This window comes from Amblyomma mixtum, chromosome 3, assembly GCF_055824585.1.
Source record: "Amblyomma mixtum isolate Tamu chromosome 3, ASM5582458v1, whole genome shotgun sequence".
In the NCBI taxonomy this organism is placed as follows: domain Eukaryota; kingdom Metazoa; phylum Arthropoda; class Arachnida; order Ixodida; family Ixodidae; genus Amblyomma; species Amblyomma mixtum.
In genome coordinates, this window is record NC_143014.1 from 22,796,735 (window position 1) to 22,809,337 (window position 12,603).

General features: G+C 46.8%; 1 protein-coding gene across 3 annotated transcripts in view; it reads right to left on the reverse strand.

Annotated features, from left to right (window-relative positions):
* Window positions 1–12,603, reverse strand: part of Unc-115a (actin binding LIM protein Uncoordinated 115a) — a 99,477-nt gene that overhangs the window by 23,851 nt on the left and 63,023 nt on the right. For 2 of the 3 annotated variants that reach the window (XM_089578353.1, XM_089578351.1), the window contains 4 exons: window positions 11,812–11,954; window positions 7,107–7,248; window positions 6,937–7,050; window positions 6,580–6,668 (listed from right to left, as the gene is read on the reverse strand). In XM_089578353.1, the coding sequence (XP_089434479.1) occupies window positions 6,580–6,668; window positions 6,937–7,050; window positions 7,107–7,248; window positions 11,812–11,954 (488 nt within the window). The remainder of the gene's footprint in view (window positions 1–6,579; window positions 6,669–6,936; window positions 7,051–7,106; window positions 7,249–11,811; window positions 11,955–12,603) is intronic. The other variant, XM_089578352.1, reaches the window with a different exon arrangement.

A 12,603-nucleotide genomic window follows, 5' to 3' on the forward strand; every position in this document is an offset into this window, starting at 1 on the left:
AAACGCGGAGATGCCTCTTTATCTGCCTGAGAGGGAAGTTGTTGAAAAGACACAGCAGAGAAGTCCAGAAAGCTTTTCAGTGAATCCAAAATTCCCACCGACTCTAGGGCGCCGTGGTTTCATTCTCAGCAGCACTCGCACTCTTCCCTTTTGTGTTGAGAGCAGGGGTGAAAATATGACGAGCAGGTCAAGACAGGTACAATGGTGCAAGAGAATGCACCACTGTACCCTTTCCACAAATACACTCCGTCTCGAAAGCTGGTGGATGGGGCTGCAGGTTCACGCAGGGGCATCCCCCCCTTTCCTTTTCTACAAAGAATACCATGGAGTGAACTTGACTCATCTTCGCACTCTCTTTCTGTTGGCAGAGCAGGAAGTGAAAATGTAGACTCTGAACAAGGATTTTTGGCTGCGAAAATTTTCCTGTACACCAACTTTCCTGCAAATCTGCAAGCTGGGCGCATGACTACGAGGTTACTGGAAAAACATCCATTCTTTCTTTTAGGTTTGCGGTTAAGCCCCTCCTGGGCTCGACTTTTGACAAAGGCTGTATCTGTAATTAAAGCAGATCTAATCGCGCATAGGGCTGTACTTGCAGAAAAAGTGGTATTGGTAGTGACACGTTAGTCCACTGATTGGGTTCGGACATAAGAAGCGTAAACTTTTAAACAAGGCCCTACATGAAATATAGGGCCCAACACCCAGCCCTGGCGCCTTCTGCAGTGGTTTGGACGTGCGATTTATTAGCGACATGACGCCATGTTCGCGCGGCTTTGTATATACAGTGTTTCCATGTTGTAGATATGTGCAGTGGTCGCTCGCACACGGTTGTAATAGGCCTTATGCAAAATTGCTGCCATCTATCGGAGAAAAGAAGAACCAGTGGAAAGCGGCCATGTTGGAGGATAACTGAAGCTCGCTTCGCCTCTGCTCTCTGGATTTAGGCGCGCCCTGCGATAGCTTCCTTACGGCTGTGCTGGCTCGAAAGTCTTATTTCCTCTGAATGGTCAGTCGACCCATCTCTGCTGCCAAGTTTCAAACTGACTTCGCAGACACTTATTACGCGTCCAAAACACTTTCTGAACGCCACCGCGGGTACGGAGCTACAAGTTTTTCAGGGAGTCCTACGTCAGTCTGCCGACGCCGAAGACCAAGAAATGTACGAGGCAAATACAATTTTCGTTTATGCCTAAAAATGTGCACATTTCGGCGTAGTTTGTGTCAGTTTTTATTTGATTCGATACTTTTTGCGAACGGGCGTGCCGCTTGAATTGCTGTTGTTGTGGTAGCATTTTCTGTGTTGCGTCGGCGCCGAAAGCAAACGATAGTAAACCTCACGCTCATGTTGGTAGTCGAAAAATGCGGTCTCTCAACATGCGACGCTTTTCGTTTTCCTTGAGAAGTTCATGCAGCATTTGTTTGTTTGCCCTAGTGCTTAAAGTTGCTTCGCGCGGCGAGCGGCCAGTTCGTACTATTGGTGAGCAGCCTTGCGAAAAGCCTCGGAGTGGTGTGCTGCGTGATAAATGAAGTGAATCCTTGCTAGTGTTTCCGTCGAAACAAATATTGGCACTAAAACTAACACCTGTTATTGCTGCGGCGGATAACGCTAGGCGCGACGGTTCACACAAAGCGCGACCCGTACCACTGAACAACTGATCACGATTGCTCTCTTGCGAGGCCGATAGTTGCAGCAATTCGCGGGCAATCCCAGAAGAACAACAGCTTTTCTGTGACATTTTGTTCGTGCCTACAAAGCTTATTTCTAATTTCATTAGCTGCATGCAGATAACGAAATTTGTTGCACGATGCCTCCACATGTAGCGACGGTTCTGCAACATTTGTGCCGCGGATGTCGGGGATTGCAGTCCAAAATTAGAAATGCGCTCAAATCAAGTGCTTTTTCCCTGGGCGTCTTTGTGACCCGTACAGCAAGGCACTGAGCAATATGTGGGCATATAGAGGACGGTGAAACTCGAGCGCGCGCGACGAGCGTGTACCGGTACATGCTATGAATCCGGCGGCTATCCTCCAACATGGCGGATCGCACGCGGCAACCGCTAGATGCATTTCGCAGTGCATTTCGCATAAGGTCTATTAGAATAGTGCCCGGACACACCCGCGCTCGAGCGAGTGTTCATCTTTCCTGTTTGTATTTCTTGCTTACATTTTTGTAAATAGTGTATAAAGCTCTCCCTGTCCTACCTCGCTATCGCTCTCCACTGTACTTCTTGCTACCCTATCCCTGCCCCTTTATTTCGTCCGGCCGCAGCTCAGGTGCTTAAAGGGTCACTCTACTGAATTTTATCGGCCATGTTTTCTTTGCAGCAATCGATAGCTCTTTACCCAAATTAACATTTAGCCAGGTGTGGTGCCAAAAACTGGGGTAGAACATTTTAAATAATAGAATTGCTAAATAGAATTGCTAGAATTGCTGTTGCTAAGGAGGAGAGGAGGTTGCGCCGCTGCGCGGAGGAGAGGCCACAGTTGGCACGATTCCAGCGCACGGAGGGACGCGTACACGAGCATGAGCCATTAAAGGCTTTGCCCCTTAAAAGCGAGTGGTACGCCTTCTACAGTTTACTAGAACAAACATAGTTTCTGTGACATTGGGACATCCTAAAGGTACGTAGTATATTCACTTATGCTTCTACAAAAAAAGTCTACCACCTGCTGCAACAAAAAGAACGTTTGGGGTTGCCACCATGCATTTTTACGCGACTTTTAACATCAAATTAAAATATAAATTCCTGCCTAAACCGGGAGCAGTTCCCTCGTTATTGACGTTATAGGGTGCCAACTACCGGAATAAGCCATTATTTATACACTCATCTCCGTGAGTAGACTGACCCTTTAAGATATCAGATAGTGATTGCCACGGCAGCTCCAGTTAAAAATTCTGCGTGCGAGTGTCGTTACATGCATTGGGAAAACAGTCCAGCAACAGCCTAAGTGGGTGATAACAGCCGACAGCCAACTGTGTTCCGAATTCCCAGAGAAACCCTTCAAAACCACTCGAAACGCACAATTGTACTCCTTAGCCCTATGATCCTACTGCCTCACAGAGCAGCTGGCTATCGTATTTTGTACTCTACTCAACAGCCAGCTAACTGTGACGTGTAATGCACTATCAATATTAATGATGTTTTTTTAAAAAAATAAATCGGTGTACTTTTATCGTTTTTTTTCGTTCGGTTTAAATCATAAACTCCAATCCCTACTCATACCTATGTGTCGCTTAGGAACATTAATCCGCCATTACCATACCATATCATACCTTATCATACCATTATTGTAATATTATAAGTTTATGCGAGCAGGAATTAGAAATGTCATTTAATTGCATTTGCACAAATTTTTGGAGAGTATGGACCCCTTTAATTTAATTTTTTTGCAAATGTAATTTCGCCATGTATGCCACCGCTGCCCTTCACGACCACTGCCCAGGCTTCCGCGGCACTCTTCTCTTTTCCTTTCCACCGTTTCAGGGTACGGAGGCAACACCCCCTCTATTCTAAAATATTGAGAAGGCACTGTACGAAGGGGAGATCAAGTGGTTAAAGACGTCACTTGGCTGCGGCTTCGCCCCAACAGCCTAACGAACCACCTCCATTGGACCATTCAGGTGGGATTTCAGACCCTGGTCTTTGGGCGTGCACACAAGGGATACTTAGGTAGATTCCTCTGCGACAGCGGAAGGTGTGTATTACTTCAGACCACTGCATACTCGAGTTCACCGGAACGGGGTCCAGCGATACTTGACGCACATACCGCGCCTTCATTGCCCGCTCTCTATGACCTGGCCCCGTGGACAGCGCGACAGTGATCCCAGGATTGTCACGGGGAGCCCTTCTGCCGCAGCGGCGTGCTGGCGGTGCCACTGTCCATGTCACCCTGAGCACGCCGTGGCACCCTGCTTGCTACATGTCCCCGGACCACGGTGAATGAATTTCGCTACAGGAAGACTGCAATAAACAAATATTTTAATGCGAGAGCATTACTTGGCTTGTTGTGCAAAAACCCCACCATAGCCAGAAAGCCGTGGAAGGCACGTGTGGCAGAAATGCGAGGCAAAGACGCCGCACGAGAGTTACTTCATCCCCATCACTGCGACTTTCCCCTCCCGACAAGGGCAGGACGACTTCTGCGATGAATGGAAACAGATTTGGGGGCGCCCCTCCTTCTGCCTGGGGTCGCTATACAATACCCCATCACTCAGATAACAAAGCAGACCAGGCTGAAGATGGAAGTGGCTGGCCCCTTCCATGCATTCGCTGGGCGAGATGCCACTGTCCCAACTAACTTGATGTACACGTAAACAGTGGCGTGCTGCCTCCGCGAAATAAGCTGGGAAATACAATGCGCCACTGTAGTATTCATGTAAACACTGCTAGAGATTACACAAAAGGGGAAGTCCTCACCACCGCCACCAGTTGGCCTTCAGCTATCCGTGATTGAGTACAAGTAGAGATGTCGCAATTGCCACATTTAAATGTTCCTTTGGGCGTGTAACATGGGTTGTTGAGCGTAAAACAGATTCAGCTGTCTAACGTGTGAGCTTACAGGAGTCTTGAGTCATGAGACTGGCTGAGTTATGAGTTGAAATGGGCGAGTCAGCCCGAATGAGTAAGTGCAGATAAGTCGTGAGTCTAAATGAGTGAGTCCCAAGACAAAACAAGTGAGTCGTGAGATGAACTGAATGAGCCCAGATGAGTTGCGAGTCGAAATGAGTGAGCCCAAATGAGTAGTGAGTCGAAACGAGCGAGTCCAACTGAGTCGCGAGTCGAAATGAGTGAGTGAGCCCAGATGAGCCTTGAGTCTGAGTGAGTCGTGAGTTGTTATGAGTGGTTGACCCCTGATGACTAGTGAGCTTGAGCGAGCCCAAGTAAGTTGTAATCCTAAGTGAGTTCCTGAGTTCAGCGGAGCCCGGGCCTCTGTGAGTGAGCTTGAGAGAGCCCATAGGTTGACCAAACTTTTGTGAGTGAGCCTGAGTGAGCACTCGTGATGTCAGTCAGTAACTTTTTAAGTCTTGACGCCCCCTTTCTTATGGGTTAAGATAATGTTAGAGTTCTTGCTAGATTTCGGTGTGCTTGAGGTCACGAGGCATTGTGCATTACAGGGTGACAAGCTTTTCTAGCCCAATCTCCTCATCGTCCTTCAAGAGATCTTCAGTTACCCCATCCCCACCAGCCGCTTTCCCCTCTGCATTGGTTGTAAGGCTTTCTTTCTTTACTTCCTCTTTCGTTACGGGCAGGATGTCCAATTCCTCCATACCACTACCTCTTGTCATTATCATCCCGATTACTTCGACTACTGTAATATGTACTGATGCAATGAAGTGCTCACGGGACGCAAGTGTGCAAACAAAAAATTTACTTCGGCATAGTGACGAATCCAGCACCTGAAATGTGTCAAGGTATAAGGGTACATGCAAGCTTTACCCACAGGTAACAATACCACGCAACTGGGTCACAAGGCAGAGTTACAATAAACTTTTTCTAAGAACGCGGCCCATAAAATTTTCAATGCGATATATACATGTCCGTCAAAATCCTCCACACGAGCCCAGCACTGTCCTGTCTCGCAGGCACTTCCGAGCTCACTGTGGTGCCACCCAAGCCAAGCTGGAATCGTGCTGTGCAGATGCTGAGTAAAGCGACACAATAAGTTGTCAGTGCTTCTTGACCTTCCCTATACCCCCTCTGCCCTTAAAACAGAAATATGCGTTATATTTCACAGCGCGTCATAAAAGATCTGATCACGCCTCAACCGAATCACAAAGAGTGACGCAATATCGCTCTGCGCTGGAGTGAGGTCGCCAGTGCTGATCACGAATTTCTTCGAACTGAGATGAAGCATTACGTAGCTAAAAGAGCGTGCCTGACTCTATGCCTGACTCTTCACAGGCAGATTTATGAGGGGATGTTGGGGCACTTCCTTCCCAAGTGAAAATTTTACATAAGAAAACCACGCTGAACACCACTTACTGACAAAAAAGGACAACAAACAAACAACAAAACATGGTTGAAATGGGACTGCCGCCCCCAACCACCTGCTCCAAGAGTGACCCATAACACATAAACCAGTTCCCATGGCTCTTAGCCTAAAGTGATTTTCACAAACATCCTTTACAAGAGTAACTGCAATTCATATGGTTCAAGAATTTGGCTGTATAGCGTGGAACGCTATCTACATGTTGCCGCCAGACCCACGCATAGAATTGGCACAGGCTTTTAATTCCCACAAGCTGTCACTCGTCTGCCCTTGCCAAAGAAGATATTCTGGCAGATATACCCTTTTCTTTGTCAGATGTTAGAGAAAATGCATCAACACGATACACACAAATAAGAGCAGGCATCTTAGCGAAAAGAGACGAGAGATCTGTGCCCATGGTATATAACATTACTGCACTTGAGACATCCTTCTGATCAGTATTCAACCACAGTCGTGCTAAGAATAACATGCAGATTAGCTGCTCCTCAAGGCATTTACACTGAGACATAGGATGGAACAGACCACTTGCTGCAGCGAGTGCAAACACTGAGCAGGGGTGAGTCGGCAGAAGCACGCACATGCGCTCACCATAAAATCACGACCACCCACAGGCAGAGTTGCTGACTTGGTTGCCAAACCGTAGCCTGGCTTGGGCACTGTGCGCAAGGATGACACCACTGCAGAAATTAGAAAAGCAGTTACCATTACACACCACCATATAATTTCACACACTGGTTCTGTGTTTTCTTGCTTTTTCGAATGGTAATAAAAGATGGGTGAGGGAAATCAAGTAAAATATTTAAAATGGCAGCAATGGCTGGTGCTTTTACAATTTTTAATTCCCGCATTCACGTACATGCATGCAAAAAGCAGTCCTGTGTATTCTTCCTCACACATTCTAATTTTTACCACATTTGCAAATCCACCATGCTGGGCCAAACTGACCATTGTAGGTGGGTGTGGTGCCAACAGAGCGCCCCATGGATGACCGGTAGCTGGATCCTCGATCGAACTCATCCTCCTCCCATGGCCGGGGTCGGTCAATGTCCCGTGATGGAGCTGCCACATGAGACCAGAGTGAGACAGAAGCACGGCACCAAGCACATGCAACTCACAGGCATTGACAGGGTTGTCGTAGCGCAACCGGTACGCTGGCTCCTTGTTCGCCGATGGTGTGCGAGAAGCATTGCGCGGGTCCACATGTGTCATTTTCCAGGCCCGGTACTTCTCCCGCTCTTTCACTGTTTTCAGAAACACCTGCACATCGTAACACCACACTGCAAAGCCGCAGATCACATGCATATGACGGTGGCAGTACCCGATTGAGCAGCCCAGAGAGAAGTGTTTTACACAAGTTTTTGGCCACGGCTGCTTTGCCCCAGAACCTCATGCTCTCAGCAGCCTGGGTCATACACTGATTTGTCTGCCAAAGTTTGTGTCAAGTAACAGCGCCATCCTCTAATTCCACAGCAGCATGCCACGGCACAAGTGGGCATCCCGTCATGTTTTAGTTTACACCATGGAGGCCATGACAGAGTTTTTGCCGTTCAGTCTCCTTACCTTCCGTTGGAGTAAACTGGGCCTAATTTAATGTGCCAGATGAAGCAGACAACCAAATCACAGGAGCAAAGCAAGCCAGATAAAGCTCTCGCTGATAGTGGACACTTCAGTCAGTCCACCTGCCTATGCCAGCTCACTTACTGGCCCCATGCAATGCTTTCGGTCATGATGCCCAATGTCACCACTCATCTGGTAGACTGAAGCCACTAAGCTCAAAGCTGATGTAGTGTGAGCAATAATGAAATTAAGGTGCACTCTGGCTTTTTTGCAATGGATGCACATCCTTGGAACAAGCAGTGCCTGAACAGAGGCCAGCATTACTTTGCAAGGCTTGAACTGCCCACTGCTAACAACCCACAATAAAACCTCAATAATTCGCACTTGGTTAAATTTTACCAGGTACAGCAAAACCTCGTCGATCCGGACTTCAAGGGAGTGAAAAAAACGTCCGAATTATCTGAATATCGAATTATCGAATGGCCCCCCCAAAACTGCCAAAAGCAGTTTGCATGAAAGTGACATTTATTTGGTGGGAACCTGGGCAACAATTACCTCCTTTTAAGACTAAAATGCGACGACAGCGATTTCTCGCAGTTCAGTCAAAAGTTTTAATTTGTGCACGTTATCGGGGGTGTCGGAAGCTGAACTGCTCTGCAATGGTATGGGTCTCCGCGGCTACTTTCAGTGTCTGACAGGGTAGCGCAGCAGCTTCTTCACATGTGGCGTCGCATGTGAGGAGGCATCACCGCACAAACAGCGAACAGCACGTGATGAGCATGGAGCTTCGAAGAACGGAAACGCCACGCGGACGGAAGTGAGGGAAGTGCGCACTGCCATTGGAAGATCACCGACAAGGCAATCGTCGTACCAAGCGGTATGCAGCTGGGCTGGCTCACTGATATGCGCAGCTGATAGGTGCCATCGCCGCAGGCTGGCGGCAAAGCTCCGAAAACAGAACTACGCAGCCGGACTCTCAGCCTCTCGATGGGAACCTGCCGCGTCAAAGCACCTGCCTTCGTTCGCACGTCAGAGGGGCTCGGTAGACATAGATTATATTGGGCCTAGAAAAATAAACTAGCAAAATGTGTCCCAGCCTGCACCATTAAGTATAATGGGCTTAAAGGGCTTGGTAGACAATGTAACATGCAATTCGGGCCTATGGACGAATATCTGGACGATTGCCCCTCTGGCAGCCCACCCAAATTAACCAATGTGAGCCCTGCCAAATCTGAATAAATGAGCTTCCGACGCCATAGACTTGCATGGGCATTTGGCAGGACTCCGGCGGCAGTCAGAATAGTAACCGAATTTCAGAATTAATGAGGTTTTACTGTAATTCGAACTGGCAGCCCACTTCAGACCGGTTAATTCGAAGATCTGATTTGCTATGCGGAATTGTCCAGTCCCAATTTCATCACAAACCAAGTGAAGCGATGGCCCTTCGGAGCTGCAAGGTGGCACCACAGAGTGACATCAGTAAGTTCATTGCGTGGCTTTAATGCCAATACCTGATGCGTGAAGCACCCCACTACTCCCAATACAAAAACCAATCCAAAGTACGGCTCGCAGACCACAATAGCGCACACTTGCAGAGGAAACGTGCCCGAGTGCAACACAACAGGGAACACTGGCTACAATGTCACATGCTCTCGCCACTTCCACAACGGTGCGGCCGGACTGCAAGCAGCAATGTGCGCTCATCACTCCTCTCCAGCCCACCCATGGTCAGGGCAGTGTCTAGTGGTGGCGCTGGAATCGAAGCCCTACATACTCCTAGCAGCAACTGTGCATGTCAAACAACATGATCTACCTTGCTCTGTGCCCACGACTAGTTGACTACAAGGTGTGCCGTAGTTAGGGGGCTAGGTTTCCAGCACCTCTGATTACTTTAAGGGGGGACGTAGCTTTCAGCAGAATTTTTTTCATTTCTTGATAGATTGACATGAAAATTTTTATTAATTGGCTGAAACATGGCAACTAGTGGTAAAAAACACAAGAGACAACGAAAAGGTACCGATGGGACACATGCTAGTATGTTCCATCGGACATTAGCAAATTTTAACGACATTAGTAATAAAGTCTTAACTATTATCACAAAATTTCAGCACTACATCTCAAGAAAACTATCTCTACAATTTGTTTCTTCACTGAATTTTGCGGAAAGCCTGCAGAGATAACAAAATGTGACAGAAGGTTGGCTGAACATTTACTGCGTTTCTACAGGTATGCTGTAGAGCAAGACATGCTTAGATTTTTTTTTTTTTTCTTGCAAACCACAAACCTATAGGCTTGAATCTTTGCTATGTATAGTCAGGCCGGATTGAAATGCGAACAGCACTTGTGAAAAAATGTGTACTTTAAGCTACACTGCACAACTACCCTGATTCATGTTTCTGGGTAAAGGATCTACTAAAGTACATGATCATATACTGGCTGCAGAGGAATACCTCGCTGCAAAGCAGAAAAGTGTAGCATATGTGTGTTCGCATATCATTCCAGCCTGACTACACTTGCTGTAGACATTTTTAAATCGAGAGCAAAATTTCACGCAAGAAATCTACAATTTACAAAACTGAAGAACAAAGAATGTCTTGACCTGCAGGACAGGTGTAGGAGTGTGGCAAAACAAACGTTGTCAAAATGACTGAAACAGTCACGACAAAATCAGCTGGACAAAATGAGCAACAAATGAGAAAAATAACAGAAAAAAGCATTCAAAGTTGACCACCACATCTACTGCTGTGAAAAGCACCACGGTTGTAGTGCGTGGCATCCTTTTCAATGGAGTGTTTCTTGGCTGCCTCTTTTTGCACATGGCGTCCTTTTTAGCTGGTTGTATTCCACTGCTTCGAGCTGGCAACAGTGCACGAAGAACTCGGCTGCCCATCTGCAGCCTTCGTTGATAAAGCCATTTCCCGCACAAGCCCTACCAGGGCAACCATGGAATCGCAGATGAGCGTCCACGATGCCCTCCGCAATAAATTCACTCACAGTCTTCTTACCACTTGGGGCCACTGGCGACATTCTCTTCTGGCTGCCGCAAAAATGTGCCATCCTGTACTTTCTATGATTGCAGAATAGCTCCCTCCTCTACTTTATGGAGTAGCCAAAACGATATAATCCAAGATTGCTGGGGACAACCGTGGAGGAGGCCAATGCTGACACACGAATGGGGAGACTTAGTTTTGCTGTTTGTATTTTTGCTCCTGGACATGTAGTCGAGCTGGAGCGCCAGATTTCTAGGTGAGGAAACAAGCTTTCTGCCGAGTCCAAGATAGCACCCCTCGGTTGCGGCTCCACAAAGACACCAAGGTTAAAAAAAACTCAGTATTTTCAACCCTTTCAAGATATACAGCATGCACCACAACAGATAGAATAGCAATTTTTTTGAAATACTTCTCAGTTGATTTCGGCAAAGAAATTTCGTGACAGCATAGAAAACGAGTCTTACGACTGGATTCTTTGACTTAAAAAAAAAAAAAAAAGGTCACATTTTTTAATGATTTGAAACACATGTCCCCCCTTAAAGTAATCCCAAAGTTCGTTCAATAAAGGTAACATGTCCCTGCAATAAAATCTTTCTGCCTTTGTCCTATTTTTTTGCAGTGTTCAGTTATTTTGAAAAACCAGTTAATTCAAATATTTTTCCACGTCCGAATGACGTTGAATTTATGGTGTTTTACTGTAGTCTGTCCCTAAACTGGTGCTTCTCATTGAAAATTCAATGTCTGTACACCTAGATAACATATATGTCATGAAGCTTGACATTTTCTAGTTTCCTTCTAAAATGTGGAAAAAAAAATACAATGTGTTTAAGAATAGGCATCTTTTGGCGCTGTGTAGAGCGCAGACATCCTGACCGAACCAATGCCAGGCTTATCCTTTTCAGCACAATGACAATGGAGCCCGTGCCTTGTGCGACTTTGTGTCCCTTCCTGCCAGCAGTGGAAATATTCCACTGCTAAAGGTGCAAGAACCCACTATTAGAACTTGAAGTGTCCTCATAATAAACTGGGGCCTCGATTTAACACAATGCAACAAAACATAACAGTAGCACTACTGTGAGAAGAAGCCATTTACTATGAGGCTGATCCAAATTTGACATCAAATGTAGCAATGTACTATCAGGGACAAAAGTCTCCACATTATGCAAGCGGCAACCAAAGCTCACATCTCTGTGAGCTCTACGTGGGGCAATGAAACTTTTGTCCCCAATGGTACAGCAGTGCAGAAGCGGACACAAAAGCAAGGACAGTTTACCTTGCCAATGCCTGTGGCTATTTTGGAGAGCTCCTCCTCCTCCTTCTTAAGCTGGGGGTCCTCCTCAAAGGCCTCCTCTTCTGCCTCGTCCTCCTCATCCACCTCATACTCCTTCGAGCTGCCACTCCAGCGCCGCCGCCGCTCTGCCCAGGCACCATCCTCATGAGCCCCAGGTCAAGCAGCACAGTGAGCGACGGAAGCCAACAGCCACCGAAACCAAGGAGCATGGGGGATGCTTTTTTCTTCCTTAATTTGTGGTGTATTCATCTTCCATTGATGAACACCACAATTAAAGAAGAAAAAAACATCCCCTATGCTCCTCGGTTTCGGTGGCTGTTGGCTTCCGTCATGTATGTCATAACGAGCCCCTCTTTCCCCTTCCCTAGCCTGCTCAGCACAACGAATGGCAATTCAAAAAGCCCAACCACCAAACACAGGCTGCCTGCTGCAGAAGTTAACACTTCCCGCCACTTCAGGGGCCAACAGCAAATTTCCTCCAATCTCGTTCCAAGAAGCCATCATCAGGCTCAACACCATCAGTGATGACTGCTCCTGCCATCTTCAAAGCACAAACGCTTGTTATTCCTTCACCATCCAGAAAACAAACAGACAATAAACAATCTCACAATCTCCTGTCCTTCTGGGATATCTTTACAAAAACGTCTCCTGCACATTTACAAATAAAACAAGACCCAAAGTCACCATTTTTTTCGCACAAACAAACACTAAGAACAATTACAGAGTGAAGTCGAAAAAATTTTGCAACAAACAATTTCATAATCCACAATTGTG